The 26,292-nt window shown below is 41.8% G+C and overlaps 1 protein-coding gene across 1 annotated transcript in view; it reads right to left on the bottom strand.

Moving 5' to 3' along the window:
• Positions 1 to 26,292, bottom strand: part of PPP2R5C (protein phosphatase 2 regulatory subunit B'gamma) — a 197,822-nt gene that overhangs the window by 144,212 nt on the left and 27,318 nt on the right. Inside the window, 1 exon segment of the mRNA XM_038405255.2 lies at positions 19,343 to 19,502. Within this exon segment, the coding sequence (XP_038261183.2) occupies positions 19,343 to 19,502 (160 nt within the window).

Below are 26,292 nucleotides of genomic sequence, written 5' to 3'. Positions count from 1 at the left end.
GGAAAGAACAGATTAATTAATATTTTGATAAGTTAGATGTATTCAAGTCATCAAGGGCCTGATTAAATTCATCCTAGGGAACATAAGGAACTAGCTGAAGCAATCTTGGAGCCATTAGCAATTATCTTTGAGAACTCGTGGAGGATGGGAAAGGTCCCAGAAGAGTGGGGAAGGGAAAACATAGTACCTATCTTTAAAAAGTGAACAAGGAGAACCCAGGGAATTATAGACCAGTCAGCCTAACTTCTAAACCTGGAAAGATACTTGAAAAAATTATTAAACAATCAATTTGTGAGCACCTGGAGGATAACAGGGTTATAAGGAATAGTCAAGCATGGATTTTTCAAGATCATGTCAAACCAACTTAATTTCCCTATTTGATAGGGTTACTGACCAAGTAGAGTATGGGCGGGGGAAAACAGTAGACATGATATACCTTGATTTTAGTAAGACTTTTGCCACAGTTCCTCATGACATTCTTATAAGTAAACAAGGGAAATGTGGTCTCAATGAAATTACTATAAGGTAGTTACACAACTGGTTGAAAAACTATACTCAAAGAGTAGTGATCAGTGGTATGCTGTCAAATTAGGAGGGCAATCTAGTGAGGCCCTGCAAGGGTCAGTCCTGGGCCTAGTACTACCCAATATCTTTAATGATTTGGATGGAGTAGAGCAGGCTCTCAACCTTTCCAGACTATTGTGTTCTTTTCAGGAGTCTGAGTTGTCTGCGTACCCCAAGTTTCACCTCAGTTAAAAACTACTTGCTTTCAAAATCAGACATAAAAAAGTTTCACAGCACACTATTACTGAAAAATTGCTTACTTTCCAATTTACACCATATAATTATAAAATAAATCAACTGGAGTACAAATTTTGTACTTGAATTTCAGTGAATAATATATTGAGCACTATAAACAAGTCATTATCTGTATGAAATTTTAGTTTATACCGACTTTGCTAGTGCTTTTTATGTAGCCTGTTGTAAAACTAGGCAAATATCTAGATGAGCTGATGTATCCCCTGGAAGACCTGTGCACAATCCAAGAGTACACATACACCTGGATGAGAACCACTGAAGTAGAGAGTATGCTTATAAAATTTGCAGATGACACCAAGGTGGAACTGCAAGCACTTTAGATACAGATTTAAAATTCAAACTGACCTTAACAAATTGGAGAACTGGTCTAAATTCAACACGATGAAATTCAATAAAGACAAGTGCAAAGTACTTCCCTTCGGAAGGAAAAATATCAAATGCACAACTATGAAATGGGGAATAACTGGCTAGCCGGTAGAACTGCTGAAAATAATCTGGGGGTTCTAGTGGACTACGAACTGAATAGAAGTCATTAATGTGAAGCACCTGCAAATAAAGCTAATATGATTCTGGGGATGTATTAACAGGAGCGTTGTGTGTAAGACATAGCAGATAGCTGTCCTGCTCTGCTCAGCACTGCGGAGGCCCCAGACGGAATACTGTGTCTAATTCAGAGAACCACAATTTAGGAAATATGTGGACAAATTGGAAAGAGTCCAGAGAAAAGCAACAAAAATGATAAAAGTTTTAGAAAACCTGACCTCTGAAGAAAGGTTAAAAAAACTGCACATTTAGTCTTGAGGAAAGACGACTGAGGGGAGACCTGATAACAGTCTTCCAATATGTTAAGGGCTGTTATAAAGAAGATGATGATTAATTGTTCTCCGTGTCCCCTGAAGGTAGAACAAGAAGTAATAGGCTTAATTTGCAGCAAGGGAGACTTAGGTTAGATATTAGAAAAAACTTTCTAACTATAAATGGTAGTTAAGATCTGGAATAGGCTTCCAAGGAAGGTCATGAAGTCCCCATCATCGGAAGCTTTTAAAAGCAAGTTGGACCAATACCTGTGAGGGATGGTCTAGGTTTACTTGGTTCTGCCACAGCACAGGGAGCTGAACTTAATGACATCTCAAGTCTCTTCCAGCCCTACATGTCTGTGATTCATTGAGCTTCTGTTGAGATTCATTCCTCTGTTGTCAGTCATCAGCTTAGCAGGACCAAATATGATTCTGCCAAAGAATTCTAAGGCACAGATTTACTCATAGTAATCATCCACTGCCTGACTTGATTCAGAGATAGTATCCAGCCACATATGTTGCCATCCTGGGTCCCACTGCCAGCCCCAGAGCCCGTGGAAATATGCAAATTCTATTTTGGACTTGGCTGATTCATCTCTCTTTTGGTTGGATCTCTGTGGTGATTACCATCTTCACCCCAAGTATCTCACACACATCTTAAGGAAAGGCTCTCTTCTAATTCTCTGGTTTGGGATTGTCACTGACTGAAAGGAAGAATTATTCTTTAAAGAGCTAGAGCTAATGGAAGAGAATGAAAATCCAGAACACCCCATAGCTTTCTACCCCATGTGTTTTGTGGAGTCTTGGAGTTTTTGTAGATCAGTTTCTTTTTAAACAGTGCTCCCTTCTGTGGCTTAGTCTGCAGCAAGAATGTCAAATCTTTATACTCCTGTTGTTCAATATGTTATTGAAGAGGAAAAGTAGGAGTACATCCTTTAGGGAGTCCAAATTTTCCCCTCTGGAGAAAGGTAATAATAAATCTGACATCTTTCCTATTTGAGGAGATCCTGGAGCACTTCCCCACTAAGCTGGATAGGTCCAACATTATGGAGGGAAAGGGGGAATCCGATGACAACCTAATTGGTGAGGCTACACCTGCCTGCTACATCTTGAGTGCTGAAGAGGGCTGAGAAGCTTTTGGATGTTTCCACTTGCCTCCAACCAGCCATGGAAATTGAGCCTTTCCCCCTAAGCACAGAAGATCTGTGGGGTGGGGGCACTGTGGCAGAGCTACCCTCTCTGGGTCTTCTCACAAATGGAGCAGAGAGTGGCTATGAGGTGCTCTATTTGGTCATGCAGGGGAGTGGCGGAAGAAGCAAGAGGGGAAGCTTGGCAAATGGACCGCTCTTTCCTTAAAATATCAGTCAGAAAGATGGAGAGGGAAGGAGAGAGAGAGAATACAGTTCATTGCTGCACCAAAAATTGGTTTTAAAAATCAGGATGGTAATTGATAAGGTGTATGTGCTGAGCTCTTACATCCAGAAGTAGACATTCTGGAATGAGGGGAGAAAGTATGTGCCGAAGTCCCATGGACAAGTCTGAGCTGCATCCAGTATTTGCACAAAGGAGGGGCAGCCTAAATGTCTTCAATTAGGGCAGAGGTTAAAATCCAGAAATTCATTCACCTAGAGATTTTTGCACTTTTATTGCAGACCACTGAAAATCCACTCTGACACTGAGCACACGGCCTTCGTATCACAGCGCTCCTTATTTCTATACGCCACTGTTCCTTCTTGGTGGAATCTGTTATCAATACTCTGATACGCAAGACTCCACCAACCTCAACAGATTTCCTTTTTACAAATAAATCCACCTGGTCTGGTAGAGACTTGTTTTTTGGCTCTCTAGTGAGCAGAGCTGGTGCTAGACATAAGCAGACTAAGCAATTGCTGAGAGCCCAATGCAGCTCACGGGAGCCCTCTATTATTAGTATTTGTTTGGGGGGGGGGGGACAGGGGAAAGCCCCCAATTAGAGCCCCCAATGGGCTAGCACCAGCACTGCTAGTGAGTGAGGTTTGTTCAAAAGCAAGTGTCCCTCCATTTTCATTTCAAAGCTTCAGATTTCTAATATATTATATATACACACACACTGATTAGTCATCAAATTCTTGAATTATATTTCTCATTCACAGACATTTGTCTTTTTTTTAAATATATAAAAAAATAGTTGTCAAGGAAAGCTATCAATACCCCTCATTCAATTTTTTTCTTCATAAGTTTGTATAGTGATTTTATCCCAGCCACTAGAAATAAATGGCAATAATGGAATCCTGCAAGCTAGAACAGCTGCACAATTTTTGAAGAGCTACTCCATAGATTTCCTTAAAGTCCTTCAACTCAACTGATAGCATTTATAAATGCCACAGAACATGTGGATTTCTGGGGATCAAAAATACACAGCAAATTCCTCAAAAATTAACCTGTCATCCTGAAAACATTCAAAAGCACAAGTTATCAAAGGACAGATGAACTGAAAAAAGTTAATAGACAAAATTGAGACAGGAAATACAGGTACAGACTAATCCATATTCACATGGCTGTTATGACTCAAAACAAGATTTAAAGAAAAGAAACACACATTTTATGCCAAATATGTACTGAATGGCCTTATGTTGGGAGAAGAAATGAAAAGAGATCTCTGGAGTCCAGAAAAGCCTGTATAGGAAAGGAGTGTTAACCATCATGAACAGATGCAAGTCTTTATATCCTATTGCTTACATTTAACACTACAAATTACAGAGTTAAACTGGATACATATCCCCCTTGTTCAGGTGCACTGTGAACTGTATAAATACCTTCAACTATCCAAACACTGGTGACCTACAGGGCTAGATTAAGAACATCCAGGGTACTAGGCAAATCCCCAAATGAGACCTTGAGAGTTGTCTGCTGGACTAGTAGGGGGCACCATCGGTGAAATTGGAACTTCCCTCCAAGACCACCATTCCTTGACTTCAGCCCCCACCCAAGGAGAGGACCTATTTGGGAGCCCTTTCACACGGGGTTCTCTACACAGTTGTCTCGTATGCTTGGCAGGCCCGGAGCAACTCACACCTCAAAACTGTTCTTTTAGCCTTTCTGATAATCAGATATGCATCATTGCTTTGGTTACACTGCTTACATTTTCAAGTCATGAGGGCTAGCAAGAGTCATTATTTAAAAAACAAAGGTAAGTTTAAGAGTGTGACATCAGCATTTGACTGCAGGAATTGGGGCCTGAGGCCAATGGTGCCAATACATTAATTCAGCCCGGCTATCTAGCAACTATACTCTTGCACTATAGTCAATATTTTGTAATGAGGGTTTTATGAAAGAAGGAATCCAGCATGCTACCAGAGTTCTGACTGATTATGCTGGAGATACAGATAAAAATGAGGAAGTGATTGGCAAATTTGCCGTGCTGGTAAATAAAAGAATATCATAGAAAAATGTTTTTAAGGAGATTCAAATCCATGCAAAGAAAAGTCAGATTAAATGAAAATAAGGCAAGAACATTTTTTACATCTTTCTTTTAATGGATTCTACCCAATTTTCAATGGAAACTGACAGTAACAGGCTAAGAGTACTTTCTCTTAACTCAGCTTCTGACTGGGTAAGTAAGCAAGCATTTGGTAAGGCACCTGAACTGAAAAGGACTTGGAATCCAAACTCAGTTTTGCTTAAACCTAAAATCTTCTATACAATTGCATATTCCTTGCGGCTGGGTGGAAAAATGTAAAACTACATGGTTTTGTTTTAAATACTTTGCCTATAACTTTTTTTTAAATAGTGCTTAATATTATATAAGTGCTAAAATAAGAAATGATAATTTAAAATAAGCTGATTTGATCAGTTTTGTACATGAAGCTTCCATAGTTGCCAACTTTCATCGAGAGACATCACAAGAATATAAATACATAAGAATGGCCATACCAGGTCAGACTAAAGGCCCATCTAGCCCTGTATCCTGTCTTCCGACAGTGGCCAATGCCAGGTGCCCCAGAGGGAATGAACAGAATCCTCAGCTGATCCATTCCAAGTCGCCCATTCCCAGCTTCTGGCAAACAGAGATTAGGGACACCATCCCTGCCCATCCTGGCTAATAACCACTGATGGACTATCCTCCATGAATTTATCAAGTCCTTTTTTGGACCCCGTTATAGTCTTGGCTTTCACAACATCCTCTGCCAAAGAGTTCCATAGGTTGACTGTGTGTTGTGTTAAGAAATACTTCCTTTTGTTTGTTTTAAACTTGCTGCATATTAATTTTCATTTGGTGACCCCTAGTTTTTGTGTTATGAGTAAATAATGCTTCCTTATTTACTTTCTCCACACCAGTCATGAATTTATAGACCTCTATCATATCCCCCCTTAGTCGACTCTTTTCCAAGCTGAAAAGTCCCAATCTTATTAATCTCTCCTCACAAAGAAGCTGTTCCATACGCCTAATCATTTTTGTTGCCCTTTTTTGAACCTTTTTCACTTCCAATATATATTTTTTGAGACGGGCAACCACATCTGCATGCAGTATTCAAGATGTGGGCACACCATGGATTTATAGAGGCAATATATTTTCTGTCTTATCTATCCCTTTCTTAATGATTCCCAACATTCTGTTAGCTTTTGCATCTACATTCTTCAGTTCATCTGTCACCCAAACCTACCCTCTCCTAATATTAAACATGTCTTTAATAGCGTTTGCATTATTTGATATATTCAACTGCTCAGAAGAGAAACGATATTTCCTGGAAAAAACAAAGACATTTGACTCTCATACTCCACCCACAGGATTGCTCATAATCCCATTCATTTAACTTATACTTTGGTGAAAATGTTTTTGTTGTTGATTTGTTTGTTTGTTTTTAGAAAAAGGGGGACAGTTATCAAGACATTGATATGAAGGTCAGTTTTACCTGCCCAAAACCAAATTCCACCCATTTTCATCCATTGTTTCAAACAGAAGCAATGTTCCCTTTAGCATGCAGGGAGAAAACATCTTGTCAGGTATTTATTAAAAAAGAAAACAAAAGATTAAAAGTAGTTTTACTTTGAGTATTTTAGTTAATGTAATACATCTCGCTATATTTCAGAGAACTGCACAAGCTCCTTCAGTTCCTGGCCACTCCAGAAACCCTCAAGTTTTTCCACTTTCAGATCATCCACTTTATCGAGGAACATTTTATTGTCTTTAATTGCTACAACGGTGGTCTCACTTTTCCAGATTCTTTTTGGCCAGGATCAGCATCTTTGTCAGACTTAATTTTTACCAAAGCTGAAAACTACCAGAACTAACTTATTTGCTATCCAGTCATTTATAAATCCAAGACACTGAATGCTGGTTTAACTCGTTATGTGTTTCCCTATCCCAGTCTTGGCTATGAGGCAGACAAGTTGAGGCACCATCCCACAGCTCTTCACTTCCAAAGTCTTTCACCAAAGTGGGCTTGGATTTTGGCATATACCTAGAATCTCAGACTAAAAGGAAAAACTTAAAGTGGTCTTCAACTCAAAAAAACAACATCCTTACAGACTCGCACATGCTCACTTTTAATGTGATTTTTAAAATTTATGCTATTAGCATAAAAAAGTAACAAGTCAATCAAATGACAGTTCTCGTCACCAAAACTCAAGACAGAACTGATCAGCATGCACAGGAAGATCTTCAGCAAAAATGAGATAAAATAGGCTCTAATCAGTCATTTCACATGCAGTTATTTGACATCAAGAAAACAGCACAGTCATATGCTCAGCATTCCAAAAAGTTAGTCTGTATTTGCAGACACTAAAAGATTAATCAAAAGTAGGCTTCACCGCAAAGTCCATGGGCACATCTTTCAGCTTAACAACTCATTTCATCCTACCTTGATACAGACCTTTATTTGAAAGCCGGATCCATTTTTTCTAGGCCAGAAGTCCAATTTTGAGAGGTAAGTAACATTTCTAGGAATAAACTGTGAACTGTATTTGAAAATAAAAACTGAATCACAATTTGCTTTTCTAAGCTTAGTACTGGCAATGGCCACCTTAGGCTACGTCAACACTGCGCTGCAGAGCAAACTAAGGTGGCGTGAATTGCAGAGCACACCAAAGTGTTGCAATCTAACTGTCCCATGTGAGTGCTGCTGGCACGAACTAAAAGGTATCTAGTTCACGTGAAATATGTACCTTTTAGTTTGCAGCAGCATCCATATGGGGCAGTTAGATTACAACATTTTGGTGAGCTCTGCAATTCACAGCATCATAGTCTGCTCTGTGGCCCAATGTAGACAAACTCTTTGTTAAAAGGGTAACATATTATGAGAGCCTCTTACAAGACCTGAAACAAATTTCAATCCTGCTTTAAAGAAAATACATGCTGACATAAAATGTCTTTTTGAATCAGTACATCATCATGACTGAAAAAGATTGCATACGATATTACCTATGCAAGACCACCACACATTGGCAAGAGATCCTGCAACACTTAGAACAAGGCAAATAAAGAACACCCTTTTTTATTTTGTCAATTTAGGATACGCCCTTGTGATTCTCTTTAGTTTACACAAAATATTCACTGAAAAGTTAGACTTGATAAAGAATCCTACTTGACAGGGTATAAAATTTTATCTCCCATTCTTTTTCTTTAAAAAAATAAAGTAAGGTAAGGTATTTAACAATTCTTCTTATCCGCTCTGTAAGTACTGTAGGGAATCAGACCATACTGCACACTTCCAACTGCTCCCTACTCTCAGAACAACATGGCTATGTCAAAATAGTACACTTTCAGACTACACTTGTTTGTCCCACTAGATGGCACACGCTGATTTAAGCACTCCCACCTGTCTATGTAATCAAAAATCCCATTGAATTTGAATTAAATCTGCAGAGTCAGTAATAGAACTGCAAGTGCGCACTGAAAAAACACATGCCTTAGCAAAATTAAACTATGCTAGGGAAAACAGACATACTGTAGTACAAAATTTTAATATTAAGTTTCAAGATTCAGAAGTGTCCTTTTAAGGAGTTAATTTATTTTGACTTCTTCAATTAAACCTTAATTTACTTTCTTACTCATATTAATATTATTACTTGAACAAAGTTGAAATGGGGCATCTATTTTTTAAAACAACATGTGTACCGTTTATAAAATGCCAGAGTTCTGACAACAGTTTTACTTCAATTCATGTCCCTTGTTATCTTGGCCACTTCATTCTCCTTTCTTATCCAGTCCAGCAACCAGGAAGGTGCTAGAACAATGCTGTCCAATAGGTGCCAAGATTTACATACATTGCTCTGATCTGGTAGGGGAAAAATATGCTCTTCTCAGTAGAATGCAAAAAGGAGAGTAACATATTACTGATTTTAAAAGTATGGATTGCAGGAGACTATTTCTGCGGAAATATGGAAAAGCGTAAGTTTGATCCCCTAGTGACTTCAAAACAAAGAGACTAAGTTCACATAACTTATGACAGTTTTATAATTCTTTCTATTTCATCTGAGTGTGAACAAGAGTCTTAGTTTTAGTGTAAGGGAGGAAAAACAAAAAAAAGACATATAAACGGAGTTAATTCTAAATAAGTCACATCAAAATTAATGCTTTAGTTGCTGAATCTAATTTTTTTATTTTTATTTTTTAATTTTTTTAACTTTTGAGTTGATCTGAATGATTTCTATCTACCTTATATTTTGGGCCTGACCAAATTCACAGTCCATTTTGGTCAATTTCATGTTCATAGCATTTTAAAAATCGTAAATTTAATTATTTCAGCTATTTAAATCTGAAATATCATGGTGTTGTAATTGTAGGGATCCGGACCCAAAAAGGAGTTGTAGGGTGGTCGCAAGGTTATTTGGCCGGGGCGGGAGGGGGTTGAAGCACTGCTACCCTTACTTCTGCACTGCTGCTGGCGGCATGCTGCCTTCAGAGCTGGGCAGCTAGAGAGTGGTGGCTGCTGGCTGGAAGCCCAGCTCGGAAGGCTGAGTAGCCGCCAGCAGCAGCGCACTAAGGGTGTCATAGTATGGTATTGACACCCTTACTTCTCCGCTGCTGCCTGCAGAACTGGGCCCTCAGTCAGCAGCCATCACTCTCTGGCCACCCAGCTCTGAAGGCAGCAGCACAGAAATAAGCATGGCATAGCCACTCTTATTTCTACGCTGCTGCTGGCGGGGTGCTGTCATCAGAGCTGGGCACCCGCCTGACAGCCAGTGCTCTCCACTGCCCAGCTCCAAAGGCAGCACAGAAGTAAGGCAGATGAGGAGACAAGCAACAGGTGGGTGGGTGACCAGGCGAGCAGAAGGCGAGGGGGGGTCTGGTGGCGGATGGGGGTGGGTCTCACGGGGGGGCAGGGGATGAGGAGGGACTGGTGGGGGGGGTCTCGTGGCGGGATGCAGTGAGCGGGGAGGGTGCAGGACCAGAGGCGGAGCAGGGTTGAGTGTGGGCAGGCCATTGGCAGAAGAGGCGGGACAGGGAGTCAGCCTCCCCCATGGGAAGCTTCAGCCACCACCCATGTCTCCACACCACCTAAAACAAAAAATATATATATCGCTTTCTACAGCCAGAGTCTAATGTGCAAAGTATGTAATTCATAAGATCCTCCATCAAAATTCTCACTATTTTAAGGGGAAAAGGCTCTTTAAATTGTTTTCCCAAAACCTAATGCAACAGGACAGCAGGATTAGGAAGATAAGAAAGGGGGAGGGGGGAGAAATCCTAACGTTTTAAAATAATCTTGTATACTGTTACTATACCAGTTATTTGGAACTAATAGATTATATAGGTTAGGACCCTACATGAAGTCAGTTATGGGAATACCACTACTAATTAATACTGTGAAGTCCAGAGCAAAGTACACAATTTTAATTTGATTATATATTACACATACATATACATTGCAATAAGTTGAGAATTTAAATGCAGAGGTGAAGAAATTCAAAGTTATGTTTTCCACAGTCACAAATCAACCCCTTTCATATATTTAGCATTGTGTATGTGCCATATATTTTAAATTTTATTGATGAATGTGTATTTGGAATATAGTACAGTATAAAGAAAAGGTTAGTTACAATAAGAACTGTAACTTTGGATTCACGAACTCTTACTAGTTAAACATTATGGATGAGAATTTAATGTAATGTTTTTGCATTCAATTTTCTTGCTTAAAATGTAGAGAACTGTAGCTGACTGTATAAATACTAGCAGGGTGTTTGAGTGTTCAGATATATAGAAGGTAGCATGTGACATTCCAGTGTCATGCATGTGCAATCTGAAGCTCAATATCTTTTTTTAAAATGGAAGGTTTTGTACTGTTCTGTACATGAACAAGTTTTTAAACCAATATAACATTTAAAAACCAATTCCAACAGGTCCTCATTTGGGATGAGCTGTTTGTGTTAGAAGGGCAAAAGTATACCTGAAAGTTTCTTAAAGTATGAAAGAGACAAGTACAAGTTACTTATCTTACAGTAACTTAAGTTCTTTGAGATGCATTTGTTCCATCAGGTGTTCCACCTTAAGATGTGCACACCCGTTCACTCTTGATCAGAGGCTGCAAAGTAGTGCTCACAGACCTGTACTTGTGCAGAACACCTCATGCTCCAAACAACGGGACATAAGCAGGCAGGAGCCTGCCACCACTCAGATCCTTCTCAACCATGAAGCCAGAGACTCCACAGCAGAGCGGAAGGAGGGTGGGAGGCAGAGCACCCAAAGGGACAAAAACATTTTGAAGAACTCAAGTTACTATAAGGCCAGGTCGACACTACAAATTTACATCTGTATAACTACGTTGCTCAGGGGTGTGAAAAATCCACACCTCTGAGCAACGCAGTTATACTGAACCAACCCCCAGTGTAGACAGTGTTTCTTCCATCGACATAGCTACCGCCTCTCGTGGAAGTGAATTAATTATGCCAATGGGAGAAGCTCCCTTTTCAGTGTAGTAGCAGTGCAGCTGCACCACTGCAGCATTTTAAGAATAGATCTGCCCAAAGCATATGTCCCTATGGGTTAATTAATTAATTCAAGGAGAAGATGGGTGCTGGGGAGGTAAATCAAGAACTCTTCAGACACTGTATCACCAAGGCAGTGTCATCTCTGGAATCAGGTAAGAGGTAAATGTATAAATAGCAAACCAAGTTACAGTCCTGCAGATTTCTGCTACGGGAAAGTCTTTTAGTAGAGCCTTAGACATGGATAGAGCTCTAGTGGAATGTGCTGTCACTCTGGGGGTGGGAGGGCTGTACCCCAGTTCTCTCATAACTGGTCAACCTGAAACCCACTTAGACAAATGCTGTATAGGAATACGGTTGGCCCTTCAAATGATTCAAAAAGCCTACAAGAGGCCCTGGAGGATTTAATCCTGTCTAAATAGAAGGTAAGAGCCCATCTAACATATAGTGAATGAAAACTTGATTCCTCTCCAGAGGTTTTGGGTGGTGTAGTGGGGTGGCTACCCTGCTCCTAAAATAGAAGGGGTTAAAAGCAGCCCTGAAGAGGTATGCCACGCCCCAATCAGGCCCCAGCTGGCCTGTATAAAAAGGCTGTGAGCCAAAGGCCCAAGGAGTCTCTCTCCAGGCTGGGAGAGAGCAGGGCCTGGTTGACTGCCTGACAGGGTACTGAGGGTGGTGTGGTACTGGGGAAGGAGCAGGCTGAGCGGGGGCGCTTCAGGTTGGCAACTCCCCAGGCTGTAAGGCCTGGTCCAAGGCGCCTAGAGGTACTAGGAGGCAGAGGAAGGCAACAGGTCCGAACCCCCTTGCCTATGATGAGTGGCCTTTACACTGCTGTACAAAAATGTACCCTAAAATAGACCTCATTGACAGATCTCTCACTTTTAATTCCAACAGACAGTTCAGTATCTCAGGAAGTAGAACTTCTAAGGCTTAGGAAGATAGAAGAGAGCACTAAGCGTGAAAGTGTTTGCACTTCCAGAGGTAAGTCTTGCAGGTACAGTACTGGGCTTTCTACAAAAGAACTGACTGAACTGCATCCAAATATGTCAATTCCATGGTTGAGAGCCATTCAGAAGTCATGCCATGAGGCTGAGAGAGAAAGGATGAGGTGGACAAGAGACCTAAAGGTCTGTGTCGATAGGTCCTCTGTGGTAGGAAGTCACAGGTGTGCCACCTCTGAGGTGGATGAGATTTGACCCTGTCTTGAACCTGCTAGTGCTATGAGAATAGCTCCCGCTCTTTCCGTGCATAGCTTGAGAAAAGTCTTGAGGAGTAATGGTACTGGCGGTTATGCATAAAGAAAAACGTGAGGCCATGGAGTTATCACCAGAGAATTTAAACTGTAACTGCCCCAGTAGCGAAAAAGGCGACATTTGAGTTGTCCAGGGTGGCAAAGATCTATTTGCGGTAGACCCCAAGTCTGGCAGATGCTGTGAAAGAGTCTGAGCTCCTATCCATGGTCTTGCCAGACGCGTCTGCTCAGGGAGCGTGCAATGGTATTCTGAAGGCCTGGTATTCAGATAGACCACTGATATGTCTTTTCAATAGGAAGTACACCAGTTCTCCAGAGTCTTAGTGATTCTGCACTTAAGAACTGGAATCTTGCTCTGCCTTGGTGGCTGATGTAATACATTGCTGCCCTGTTGTCTAGCATTATGCTGAGTGGCCTTGTATGTCACGAAAGAAGTTCTGGTAAGCATATTGAACTTCTCTCAGCTCCAGAATGTTGATGTGATGCACTGATTCTTGCAGAGACTATTTGCCCTGATTAACTGTGTTTGAAGCGACTCTACTGCCTTCCCAGGAGGGGGCAGGGGGAAATGGGACCTCTTGCATTCAGAGGTTAAATGGTTAAAGTTTGGCCAAGTTATAAGCCACTGAAAACAGGGTCTCCTAATGGCAATAGCTGGGCAACCTCAATAATAGGCAATGTTACCAGCCCAGCCTATAATAAATATATACGTTCTGACAAAAGGACCAGAGTTTTCAGGCTTCTTGAAAGAAATGTAATTTAAGAAAGGATCTGGCACCGTAAAGCTGAGATTTCAGACAAAGTAAACCTCTTGGACATTAAAGATTTCTTGACATTTTGTAAAAGAACTGTTTACTCAAACAGAAATTGCTACCGTTTGTTTACCTAATTACTCCATATAGTTTCAATTCAATAGGACATTGCTCTCTTCCTGTCCTAAGCCACAGTGTACTGTTCCTGTGCATTATTAAACATCTGTTTTCTGCTATCCCACAGGCAGTTATATTTCAGTGGTGAGTAAAGCAATACAAGCATACATTAGAAGCAAGAGGAAGACCAAGGACAGTGTACACCCATTACTCAATGAGGGGGGAGAAACAATAATAGAAAATGTGGAAATGGCAGAAGTGTTAAATGCCTTTTTGGTTTCAGTTTTCACCAAAAAGGTTATTAGCAACTGGACATCTAACATAGTGAATGCCAGTGAAAATGAGCTAGGATCAGAGGCTAAAATAGAGAAAGAACAAGTTAAAAATTACTTAAACAAGTTAGATATCTTCAAGTCACCAGGGCCTGATGAAATGCATCCTAGAATACACAAGGAGCTGACTGAGGAGATATCTGAGCCATTAGCGATTATCTTTGAAAAGGCATGGTAGATAGGAAAGATTGCAGAAGACTGGAAAAGGGCAAATATACTGCCGATCTATAAAAAGGAAAATAAGGACAATTCAGGGAATTACAGAGCAATTAGCTTAACTTCAGTACCCGGAAAGATAACTGAGCAAATAATTAATCAATCAATTAAAAAAACCCAGAAGATAATAAGGGATTAAATAACAGTCAGCATGGATTTGTCAAGAACAAATCATGTCAAACCAACCTAATAGCTTTCATTGACAGGGTAAGAAGCCTTGTGGTTGGGGAGGAAGTGGTAGATGTGGTATATCTTGACTTTATACTGTTTATAATTTTGATACTGTCTTGCATGACCTTCTCATAAACAAACTAAGGAAGTGCAACCTAGATGGAGCTACTATAAAGGTGGATGCATAACTGGTTGGAAAACCATTCACGGAGAATAGTTATCAGTGGTTCACAGCCATTCTAGAAGGGCATAACAAGTGGGGTCCCGCAGTGATCAGTTCTGGGTCTGGTTCTGTTCAATATCTTCAACAATGATTTAGACCAGGGGTTCTCAACTTTTTTCTTTCTGAGGCCTCCCAACATACTATAAAAACTCCACGGCCCACCTGTGCCACAACAACTGGTTTTCTGCCTACAAAAGCCAGAGCCGGCATTAGGGGATAGCAAGTAGGGCAACTGCCTGGGGCTCATGCCACAAGGGCCCCCACAAAGCTACATTGCTCAGGCTTCGGCTTCAGCCCCAGGTGGCAGGGCTCATGGCCATGTAATCCTGGCCGTGCTTGGCAGCCCCCCAAAACCTGCTCGTGGCTCCCCAGGGGGCCCCCGGATCCCTGGTTGAGAACCACTGATTTAGATAATGGCATAGAGAGTACACTCTGCGGATGATGCCAAGCTGGGATGGGGTTGCAAGTGCTTTGAAGGATAGAATTAAAATTCAAAATGATCTAGACAAACTGGAGAAATTGTCTGATGAAATTCAATAAGGACGAATGCAAAATACACTTTTAGGAAGGAACAATCAGTTGCACACACGCAAAATGGAAAATGACTGCCTAGGAAGGTGTATTGCAGAAAGGGATCTGGGAATCATAGTGGATCACAAGCTAAATACGAATCAACAGTGGAACACTGTTGCAAAAGGAGCAAACATTGTTAGTGATGGTAATATAGTATTTAGGCCTGTTTATTAGCCTGAGGTAGAATTTTGGGTTTTGTTTGACTTTTGATAATCTTAAATCCTTACCAACACATGTGAATAAAGACACTGGGTGTTGCATCTGTCCGCAGCCACATGGGGTTTATAGCACAATGAGAAAAGATAAGGAAGAGAGTTAAAGTGTTGCAGGGTATGGCGGGAGTTTAATATACGAGTGTACACTTGAAGGACGTCCAACTCCTCTTCCAAGCCAAGGTCAAGCAACCAGTTGGGAGGGGTGAGGAGCATGGGAGTGGAAGGGAGGTATAAGAAACACTAAAAGCCAAAGAAATGGTGACCCTGGCTGAAACACAACCTCACTCCCTACTCCTCCCAGGGGGTTTAAAAAAAAAAAAAAAAGTGTTACCAAAGAAAGGCCCCTAACTCATGACCCTTCAAAACGGACCATGACCATAAATTGTGAGGGGTGAAGCTAGAGGCGTGCACTACAGGTATAATTAAGCCTTCTAAGCAAGAGGAGGGGGGACAGGGAAAGCTCTACCCGTGTACAGAGCTGTGGGATCATGTTTAATTGGTAACCCCAATAAACATCGTATTGCCCACACTTTGGACTCTGACTTTCTGCTTTGTCTGCGTGACAAGAACCAAAGAAGGGTGAGTGGAAGCCCTAACAATCATTCTGCGATGTATTAGCAGGAGTATCGTAAGCAAGACATGAGAAGTAATTCTTCCGCTCTACTCGCCACTGATTAGGCCTCAACTAGAGTATTGTGTCCAGTTCTGGGCACCATATTTCAAGAAATATGTGGACAAATTGGAGAAAGTCCAGAGAAGAGCAACAAAAATGATTAAAGGTCTAGAAAATACCACCTAAGAGGGAAGATTGAAAAAAATTGGGTTTGTTTAGTCTGGAGAAGAGAAGACTGAAAGGAGACATGATACATTTTTAAGTACATAAAGGTTGTTACCAGGAGGAGGGAGAAAAATTGTTCTCCTTTACCTCTAAGGCTAGGACAAGAAGCAATGGGCTTAAACTGCAGCAAGGGAGGCTTAGGTTGGACATTAGGAAAAACTTCCTAACAGTCAGGGTGGCTAAGCACTGGAATAAATTGCCTAGGGAGGTTGTGGAATCTCCATCACTGGAGATTTTTTAAGAGCAGGTTAGACAAACACCTGTCAGGGATAGTCTAGATCAGCGATTTTCAGACTGTGGGTCGGGACTCCATTTTAATGGGGTCGGCAGGGCTGGTTTTAGACGTGCTGGGGCTCAAGGTGAAGCCAAAGTCCGAGCCCCATCGCCCAGGGCTGAAGTCTTCAAGCTTTGGCACATCCTATGGAGGCAGGGGTTGGGCTTTGTCCCCCCTGCCCCAGGCAGGCTCAGGCTTCAGTCTCCCTTCCTGGGGTTGTGTAGTAAGCAAGTTGCCAGAAGGGGGGTCATGGTGCAAGCAAGTTTGAGAAACCCTGGTCTAGATAATACTTAGTCCTGCCATGAGTGCAGGGAACTCGACTAAACCTCTTGAGGTCCCTTCCACTGCTACGATTCTATGTGCATATTACATACATCACACAAATCGTAAAGTACAGTGGGATGAAAAATACTGTGAAAATGTTAAGGAAAGAGGAGTTTTTTTAAAGTTATAACATCTTACTGAAGTTACGTTTTTATAAAGATAGGACTGAATACACTTGCAAACAAAAATGCACGGAACTTAGTGATCTTCAGTGCTGAAACTATTTTATATTTAATCATCATCCAAGAGGTTCAGTGTTTTCTTCTAATAGCAAACTTATTGCTAAGGATATTTAATTTACCTAATGAGTTTAAATGGACAGATTCTCAAAATCACAAGGATAGAGTATATATTTTAGAATATAACATTTACCATGCTGACATGACCACAGTAAGAAGTATTCCTTCTGTTTGAATACTTATACTGGAAAATCAAGACTGCATTTCATTAGTGAAAAAAATCCTGTATATTCATAATGGAAAACTTTTCCAAAAAAGTCATAACATTATTAACAGACCATTCTACAACTGAGTCTTATTTCTCAACAGAACAAGAGTGTGTTAGAGACTGCATATAATCCTTACAAAATAATCCATTCTGGTTTTCAAAAATGCACATCAGTGGTTAATCCAAGAATTTGTTTGAGGTACTGGTGATAGGATAGAATTTTCCACCTCCATGACACTCACCAAGGTCAAAACATCATTGCCGGTTTTTAATGGACTGTTTCTCACATCAACATTGACAGTCCGGTTTACAGTTTAAGCACTGAAGCCAAAAAGTCTGAAAGGGCACGGACACTGAACTACCTTAGACTCCCTATGTGTTCTCTCGTTTTGTTCTTTGATTGTAAACTTTAAGCAGGGAACATCTTTTTGTTATGTGTTTGTACAGTGTCTTTCACAATTGTTACTATCACAATACACAAATAATTCTTCTCCAAAGAGATGGTCAAGCCAGAACAGGATTCAATCTCACTAGCAGGATTGTATGGAGAAGTCTGCACTACTACCACCTTTCTTTGGGTAAAGAAAGGTTGTCAGTCTCCAGGGCTGTGAACGCAAATACTAAATTTACCACCTTACAAAAAATGGAAAGTAATGCAAAAAATAAGCTGTCGTGTAACTATGGTGAAATGGTCAGGATAGCTGAATACACACAGAGATATGTATGTTAATGCTATTTACAGTCTGTGGCACTAAAGCATTTTTTATTTACAGGTTTTATAAAATAAATAGAAAGCATCTATTAAGGAAGCAGTTAGCATCCCTTGAAAGAAACAAAGAAATGTTCTATTTAGAGACTGTTCTGCTAATGCAGTGCACATCAGTTGCTGCAAAATATTTTTCTTCCTTTGTTTATCACTAAGGACATCTGCTTGGAAACAGGACAATAGAGCCTAACCCTCCCTATTGCAAGAAGTGTCACATAACGAGCAAAAAAGAGTTAACACTGGCTTAAAAACTAACAGAATGTCCTCATTTTCAAAGGACACTAATAAATTTAAGTAGGGAAATGAAGAATTTAGGGAAAAATCTCTCTCAGCCACTTTCTCACTGCCTGCAACACTGTTGTTAAAACATGCCACTCTAAGGCTTTCACTTCCATCTTTAATAGATATCAAAAAAACATACATACCCCACATCCAAACTCGCACTCTAGCACAAAACCTTAAAGCAACCTCGCTCACTTTTGTATCAACAGATCAGCTCATCTTACATCATATATGCCACATGTTTGGAAGTTGTTCTGCCTTAACATTGCTGATGTCACTGTTTAGGTTTTGTGCTAGAATACAAGTTTGCACAAAATGGACCACTAGCAGAAACAAGTAGTAACAAGATATCAAAGAAAAGTCAGAAATTTTCTCCCTTCACCAAAGCTGGTCAGTGTGGTTTCAAAACTACACAAAACTTAAGACTTCATTCTAATCAGAAAGGGAGAAATTCACTTATACTCACAGGGCTAATACAAGGCCCTCTAAACCACTTTAGCCCTCCAGAAGGATGCAGGCAGATTAGACACAGACACATCCACTAAATTCCAGAGGTTAGTTTAGCACTGGTCCTGAATAGGGAGGGGGTTGAGTGTATTTAGGATGAGGAGGGCTGCTGAATCTGAGAATATTGTGGCCCAAAAGCTGCTATAAAAGGAGGAGTGGGGGTGATGGTGGAAGGGCAGCTGCATAGCCTGCCTGTGGGTTTTGATGTGTGAAATCTAAGCCTCTCAACACTGCTTAGTTTCCACACAAAACCCAATTACAACAGTTTTACGTGGAAAGAAGTGAATTTCACCCTACAGTAACCTCTGGTCAAGCTATGCTCAAGTAACACTTACACATGTACCAACCTTGATTTTTTAGGCAGTAGAGGGCGCGCATTAGGAAATCTTCATTTCAGCTGTGATAGACGACAACTTATATTTTCATATAAAGAAAAGCCAACTTTTGGAAATTAAAGTGTGTGTATATTATTAGCTTACCCCAAGAATGCCAAAACTTTAACAAAGATCATAAAAGGAAAAAAACAGATACCTTTTAAAGCTGGCAGTTTTTGGAGTTCTCTGTTATTGCTAACATTAAACCTTGAAGAACTCTGCCGTTTTTCCTTCTTCAGTACAGTCTGTGGAGCAGGTACTTTGATTTTAGATAATTGTGCTGGGGGAGGAGAGCTGTTTGTTTTTTTGTTTGACACCTGTTTAAAAACAAAAACATTTAAATGTAGTTGAGCTTGTTAAACAGAACATTCGAAAAACAGAGAGTTAGGTTAAAGGCAAGTTTGATTTTGCTAAAAACAGAATAAAATTCTAATCAACTTACTCTATCTTACCTCTGACTGCATAGCCACCTACTTCCCTGCTCGCTCTTTCCAGTCTGTCCGTCTTGACTTTGCCACAATTCTCCAAAGATGTGGAATATCATTCTGTCACTTGTGTTGCCTAATCTATTTGGAACACTCTACTCTACTCCCCTCCTCCCACCCCATTTACAGTCATTTCCATTATGTATGTATGTCACATTGCTTTTTTTCCCCCACCCTTTGCCTGTCTTGTGTTTTTAGGGTATGTCTACGCTGCAATAAAAGACCAGCAGTACTGCTGTGACTAGCCTGGGTCAGTTATTTGGGCTCACGGGGCTCAGGCTGCAGGGCCATAAAATTGCAGGGGGATGGGTCTCAAAGTGCAGTCAGAGCCTGAATGTCTACACATTGTTATTTTTAGCCCTGCTGCCCGAGTCAGTGCTTTTGCCATCTTGAAGTCACTGCCACCAGTTGCACTACCTGTATACAGGTTTCAGAGTAGCAGCTGTGTTAGTCTGTATTCGCAAAAAGAAAAGGAGTACTTGTGGCACCTTAGAGACTAACAAATTTATTAGAGCATAAGCTTTCGTGAGCTACAGCTCACTTCATCAGATGCATTTGGTTTGAGCTGTAGCTCACGAAAGCTTATGCTCTAATAAATTTGTTAGTCTCTAAGGTGCCACAAGTACTCCTTTTCTTTTTACCTGTATACAGAAATCAAAGGATTTATTTGAACACTGCAAGCACCTCTTAGCACACACAGGCAGGACTTAACTTCCTCCCAGTTTCCCTCTCCATCTTCCCACCCCCAACCAAAACAACATAAAATAAGACAATTTAGCATTAAGATAAAGATAGACTACACCTCCACCAATAGGTAGTGCCATCTACGCTGATCATTACAATATGTTTAATTCCTGAAGAAAATCCTTAATAAGGATATAATAAGATATAATTTCTCTAAGAGTAAGGTAATTTTATGAGTATAACAAGAATTGATCTAGCTAGAGACATTACTGCAAACTTTTCAATGCTTTTTGAATTATCTGTACTGAAAAGGCTCTCAGATTTAGTTTTTTTTTACACTAAAGCATACATGTCTGCAAATACAATTGACACTTCTCTGTAACAAAACAATGCCCAGTCTCCTTTTGCTATTTCTTATACTATCAAAGCGTAAAATTGCTTAAAAGACACTAATTCCTGACTTTGACAAGTGGTCAGACTAATACGGACTATAGCAGGAGTTAAAATTAGGTACATATAGTAGCCAGCAAAGTATGGTTTCATATCAGCGTGAAGCTACAGCTACAAGAAACTAGATTCAGTTGCATTTTCACTGGAATACTGTTGTCCTAAATTTTAAGCTACTTTTTGTTCACCTCTGCACACACTACAAAGCACTGCCTGCCCATCAATTCATTACTTTAGTGTTTTGTGTGTGTGGTGAGCAATTCATGTAATCGCTCACAGTCAGAACAACAACGAACTCTTATTTTGTTTGTCATGAACAGGAAAACTAAAGACGAACTGTCTGCTATCAAAGAGAAAGCTGAATTGAACCCTGAGTGAATCCCTTCCTCTCTGGGCAACAACTCAGGGGTAGTAACAGCAGTGCTGCTGTTGAACACATTGCCCTACATAAAACTACAGCGCCCCCCCATGCATACATCACACCCCTCTCCTCTTCGGCAACATGATCATTCAACCACCGTGGTGCTCTCACCTGCACTGCAGTCTCTCTATGACACTCCACAGGACAGGTGTCTTTCATAACTATGATCCAATGGGAACTCCCAGAAAGACAGGAGCACTGTCCCCTTCAAGTAGCAACTTCGACGCGCTCAGAGTGTCAGATTGGAGGTGGTACCGATAAGGAGAGAATTGATAGTTGGCTTTAGAGGAGGCACACCCGAAGGCTCCTCTGGAGCAACATTGCTTGGAGATAGCGTCTTCTCAGGTGTCGATGTAATGACGGCAAACTTGTCCATTGGTAGTCTGGCCTTTATATGAGATGGGACCGGAGGATGATTGTTGAAGGAACCCACCTTGGTCTAGCACCATAATGTCTACTGAATATACTTTCTTGTGGTGTGAAAGAAAAAAGGGTGGATGATCACAAGGAGGAATCCAGAACCTGATCCTTGTGTGTTGCAATTCTTTAGACAGGTTGAGATTAAGATGGTTGAGGCATGTCTTAAGACATCATCCCATGAGTAGTTTGGCTGGGCTAACTCCTGTAGTCAAGAATGGAGTGAGATCTGGAGCAATGAGAAACCTGGCAAGTCTTGTCAGCTAGTCACCTTTGATGATCCTTGTTATGGCATCTTTGTTTTTCTGCAGCACTCATTCAGCCTGACCATTTGCTTGGTGCGAGAGTAACAGCTTGAATGAGATTGCTTTTGGCAAAGTCCTTGAACTCATCAGAGATGAAAGAATTTCTCTTATTGGACACGATAGTATCTGGTAACCCAAGTTAGGAATAGTTGACAAAGAACAGTGATCGTTGTACTACACGTTTGTGATGAGATTAAGATCACTTTGAGCCATTTTAAGGAAGAGTCTACTATGATCACAAAGTTCTTTCCCTAAAAGGACCCCACAGAAGTCAATATAGATTCTTGACCACGGTTTCCCGGTCACCTCCCAGGGAAAAAAAATGAGGCTTTTGGTGGGTAATTTCAAGTAGGTTGATATGTGCTACACTCAGGCCTTGTCTACACTAAAAAAGTAAGTCGACCTAACTTAGGTGAACATACAGCCACTGCAGTAATTACCACAGTGGTTCACGTCCACAAAATGCACCTTCTATCCATGGTTTGCGTCCTCCTCAGAAATGCTTCCACCAACTTAACTCTGTGGGGCATTGTGCGGCAAACAGCTGGAGTCCCGCTTCACCCTGGAGTCCCACATGGGGTTGACAGCTGTGGGCCCCAGTTGTCAGCCCCAGAGCAGGGGGGCTCCACACAGGGCTAACAGGTAATGTAAGTAATTCAGTGTCAACAAAGACTCTGCACCACCCTAACTACATAGACCTAAGCCCTACTCCTCTCGCAGATGTAAAGTTATTAGGTCAGTGTAGTGAACAACTTACATTGGCAAAAGCAACATTGTAGTGTATGTACTTACATATTTGGTCAATGTAAGCTGCCTTATATCAACCTAACTCTGTACTGTAGACCAAGTCTCATTTACAATTCTTTCTACATCAGCATTGATACCTGGCCACCAGACATAACTTCTGGCTAATGCTTTCATGTGCACAATTCCTGGATGTGCAGCATGTAACATATCTAAGGTGACTCAATGACCTCTTTCTGGAATAAAAACACGTCCCCTTAAGAGGCAACCTTTATGGGCATAAAGCTCACGTTTACAATTTAAAAATGGTTTGAACTCTACAGGCAGTTTCCCAGCTGGCCACCTATCCTCTCCACTCCCAGCTGAGTCAGCCTTAAGCAATGAGTCAGGGAGGGATTCCAAAACTTCAGTTGGAGGAGGAATGGCAAAATCCAGCATCTGTAGCAGGATTCGTCTCAATGTGTGTGTTAGCAACAGACTTTTCTGGCTTGTAGACAGGCATGTAGTCATAAGCACTTAAGACACTCCACCATTGCTTTCACAATGACATGACTGGAGATGTTGACTTGTTATTGGAGAGAATTCCTAGAAGTGGCTTGTGGTCAGTATGAATCTCAACCACAGAACTATAGATGTATTTGTGGAATTTCTTGATTGCAGCAACAATAGCATGCACTTCTTCATGAATATGTGCATATTTTCTCTTAGTGGAACGGACGGTTCTGAAATAGTAGGCGAGAGGTGCCTCAGTTCCATCTGGCAAGGGATGGCTGAGAACAGCTCCGATGTCATAAGGTGATGCATCACAGATATCAATAGCCTCTGTAAGTCATAGTGGAAGAGAACAGAGTCAGATGTCAATAACTTCTCGAAGGCTTCTGCATACAGGCGAGTCCATTTCTATGGAACTTCCTTGTCAAGAACGTAATGATGATGTTCAGCGACTGTTGCCTTTTTTGGAAGAACACTGGTAGAAGTTGAGCAACCCACAAATGCTTGAAGTTCCTGTTTGGAATTTGGCTTGGGGTATCATGGATTGCTCATACCTTGTTTTCTGTCAGGTGGATACTAGATGCATTGATGGGATAATCCAAGAAGGTGACACTTGTAACTCCAATTTCACATTTTTCCTTCTTGATTCAAATGCCTGATTTTTCAAATCGGTGCAAGACTTCTCAGAATTGCTCAGCAAGTTCATCCTCTGTTGATCTCGTAGCAGGACTTCCATATGGTACAGCATCAGGAATTCTGGAAAGCAGAGTTTCCATTAAATGTTGGAAAATTCTTGGTGCAACAGAAATGCCAAACTAAAGACACTTGACTCAAAATGCACCTCAATGAGTAATAATGGTCTGCACATCTGCAGCATCTTTGTCAACAATTAGCTGGTGATATGCTTGCGGATGGTTTTCCAAAGATGCGATGTCCTGAGGTTGGGGGTTCCACGACCACCACTCCCAAGAGGAGAAGGCGGGTGGTGGTGGTCGGGGACTCTCTCCTCCGGGGGACTGAGTCATCTATCTGCCGCCCTGACCGGGAAAACCGAGAAGTCTGCTGCTTGCCAGGGGCTAAGATTCGTGATGTGACGGAGAGACTGCCGAGACTCATCAAGCCCTCGGATCGCTACCCCTTCCTGCTTCTCCACGTGGGCACCAATGATACTGCCAAGAATGACCTTGAGCGGATCACTGCGGACTACGTGGCTCTGGGAAGAAGGATAAAGGAGTTGGAGGCGCAAGTGGTGTTCTCGTCCATCCTCCCCGTGGAAGGAAAAGGCCTGGGGAGGGACCGTCGAATCGTGGAGGTCAACGAATGGCTACGCAGGTGGTGTCGGAGAGAAGGCTTTGGATTCTTTGACCATGGGATGGTGTTCCATGAAGGAGGAGTGCTGGGCAGAGACGGGCTCCATCTTACGAAGAGAGGGAAGAACATCTTTGCCAGCAGGCTGGCTAACCTAGTGAGGAGGGCTTTAAACTAGGTTCACCGGGGGAAGGAGACCAAAGCCCTGAGGTAAGTGGGAAAGCGGGATACCGGGAGGAAGCACAGGCAGGAAGGTCTGTGAGGGGAGGGCTCCTGCCTCATACTGGGAATGAGGGGCGATCAACAGGTTATCTCAAGTGCTTATATACAAATGCACAAAGCCTTGGAAACAAGCAGGGAGAACTGGAGGTCCTGGTGATGTCAAGGAATTATGACGTGATTGGAATAACAGAGACTTGGTGGGATAACTCACATGACTGGAGTACAGTCATGGATGGTTATAAACTGTTCAGGAAGGACAGGCAGGGCAGAAAAGGTGGGGGAGTAGCACTGTATGTAAGGGAGCAGTATGACTGCTCAGAGCTCCGGTACGAAACTGTGGAAAAACCTGAGTGTCTCTGGATTAAGTTTAGAAGTGTGTGCAACAAGAGTGATGTCATGGTGGGAGTCTGCTATAGACCACCGGACCAGGGGGATGAGGGGGATGAGGCTTTCTTCCGGCAACTCACGGAAGCTACTAGATCGCATGCCCTGATTCTCATGGGTGACTTTAATTTTCCTGATATCTGCTGGGAGAGCAATACAGCGGTGCATAGACAATCCAGGAAGTTTTTGGAAAGCGTAGGGGACAATTTCCTGGTGCAAGTGCTAGGGGAGCCAACTAGGGGGAGCGCTTTTCTTGACCTGCTGCTCACAAACCGGGTAGAATTAGTGGGGGAAGCAAAAGTGGATGGGAATCTGGGAGGCAGTGACCATGAGTTGGTTGAGTTCAGGATCCTGACGCAGGGAAGAAAGCTAAGCAGCAGGATACGGACCCTGGACTTCAGGAAAGCAGACTTTGACTCCCTCAGGGAACAGATGGCCAGGATCCCCTGGGGGACTAACATGAAAGGGAAGGGAGTCCAGGAGAGCTGGCTGTATTTCAAGGAATCCCTGTTGAGGTTACAGGGACAAACCATCCCGATGAGTCGAAAGAAGAGTAAATATGGCAGGCGACCAGCTTGGCTTAATGGTGAAATCCTAGCGGATCTTAAACATAAAAAAGAAGCTTACAAGAAGTGGAAGGTTGGACATATGACCAGGGAAGAGTATAAAAATATTGCTCGGGCATGTAGGAAAGATATCAGGAGGGCCAAATCGCACCTGGAGCTGCAGCTAGCAAGAGATGTCAAGAGTAACAAGAAGGGTTTCTTCAGGTATGTTGGCAACAAGAAGAAAGCCAAGGAAAGTGTGGGCCCCTTACTGAATGAGGGAGGCAAGCTAGTGACAGAGGATGTGGAAAAAGCTAATGTACTCAATGCTTTTTTTGCCTCTGTTTTCACTAACAAGGTCAGCTCCCAGACTGCTGTGCTGGGCATCACAAAATGGGGAAGAGATGGCCAGCCCTCTGTAGAGATAGAGGTGGTTAGGGACTATTTAGAAAAGCTGGACGTGCACAAGTCCATGGGGCCGGACGAATTGCATCCGAGAGTGCTGAGGGAATTGGCGGCTGTGATTGCAGAGCCCTTGGCCATTATCTTTGAAAACTCGTGGCGAACGGGGGAAGTCCCGGATGACTGGAAAAAGGCTAATGTAGTGCCCATCTTTAAAAAAGGGAAGAAGGAGGATCCTGGGAACTACAGGC

Source organism: Dermochelys coriacea, chromosome 6, assembly GCF_009764565.3.
Source record: "Dermochelys coriacea isolate rDerCor1 chromosome 6, rDerCor1.pri.v4, whole genome shotgun sequence".
Taxonomy (NCBI): domain Eukaryota; kingdom Metazoa; phylum Chordata; order Testudines; family Dermochelyidae; genus Dermochelys; species Dermochelys coriacea.
This window is presented reverse-complemented; position numbering and strand designations above follow the sequence as displayed.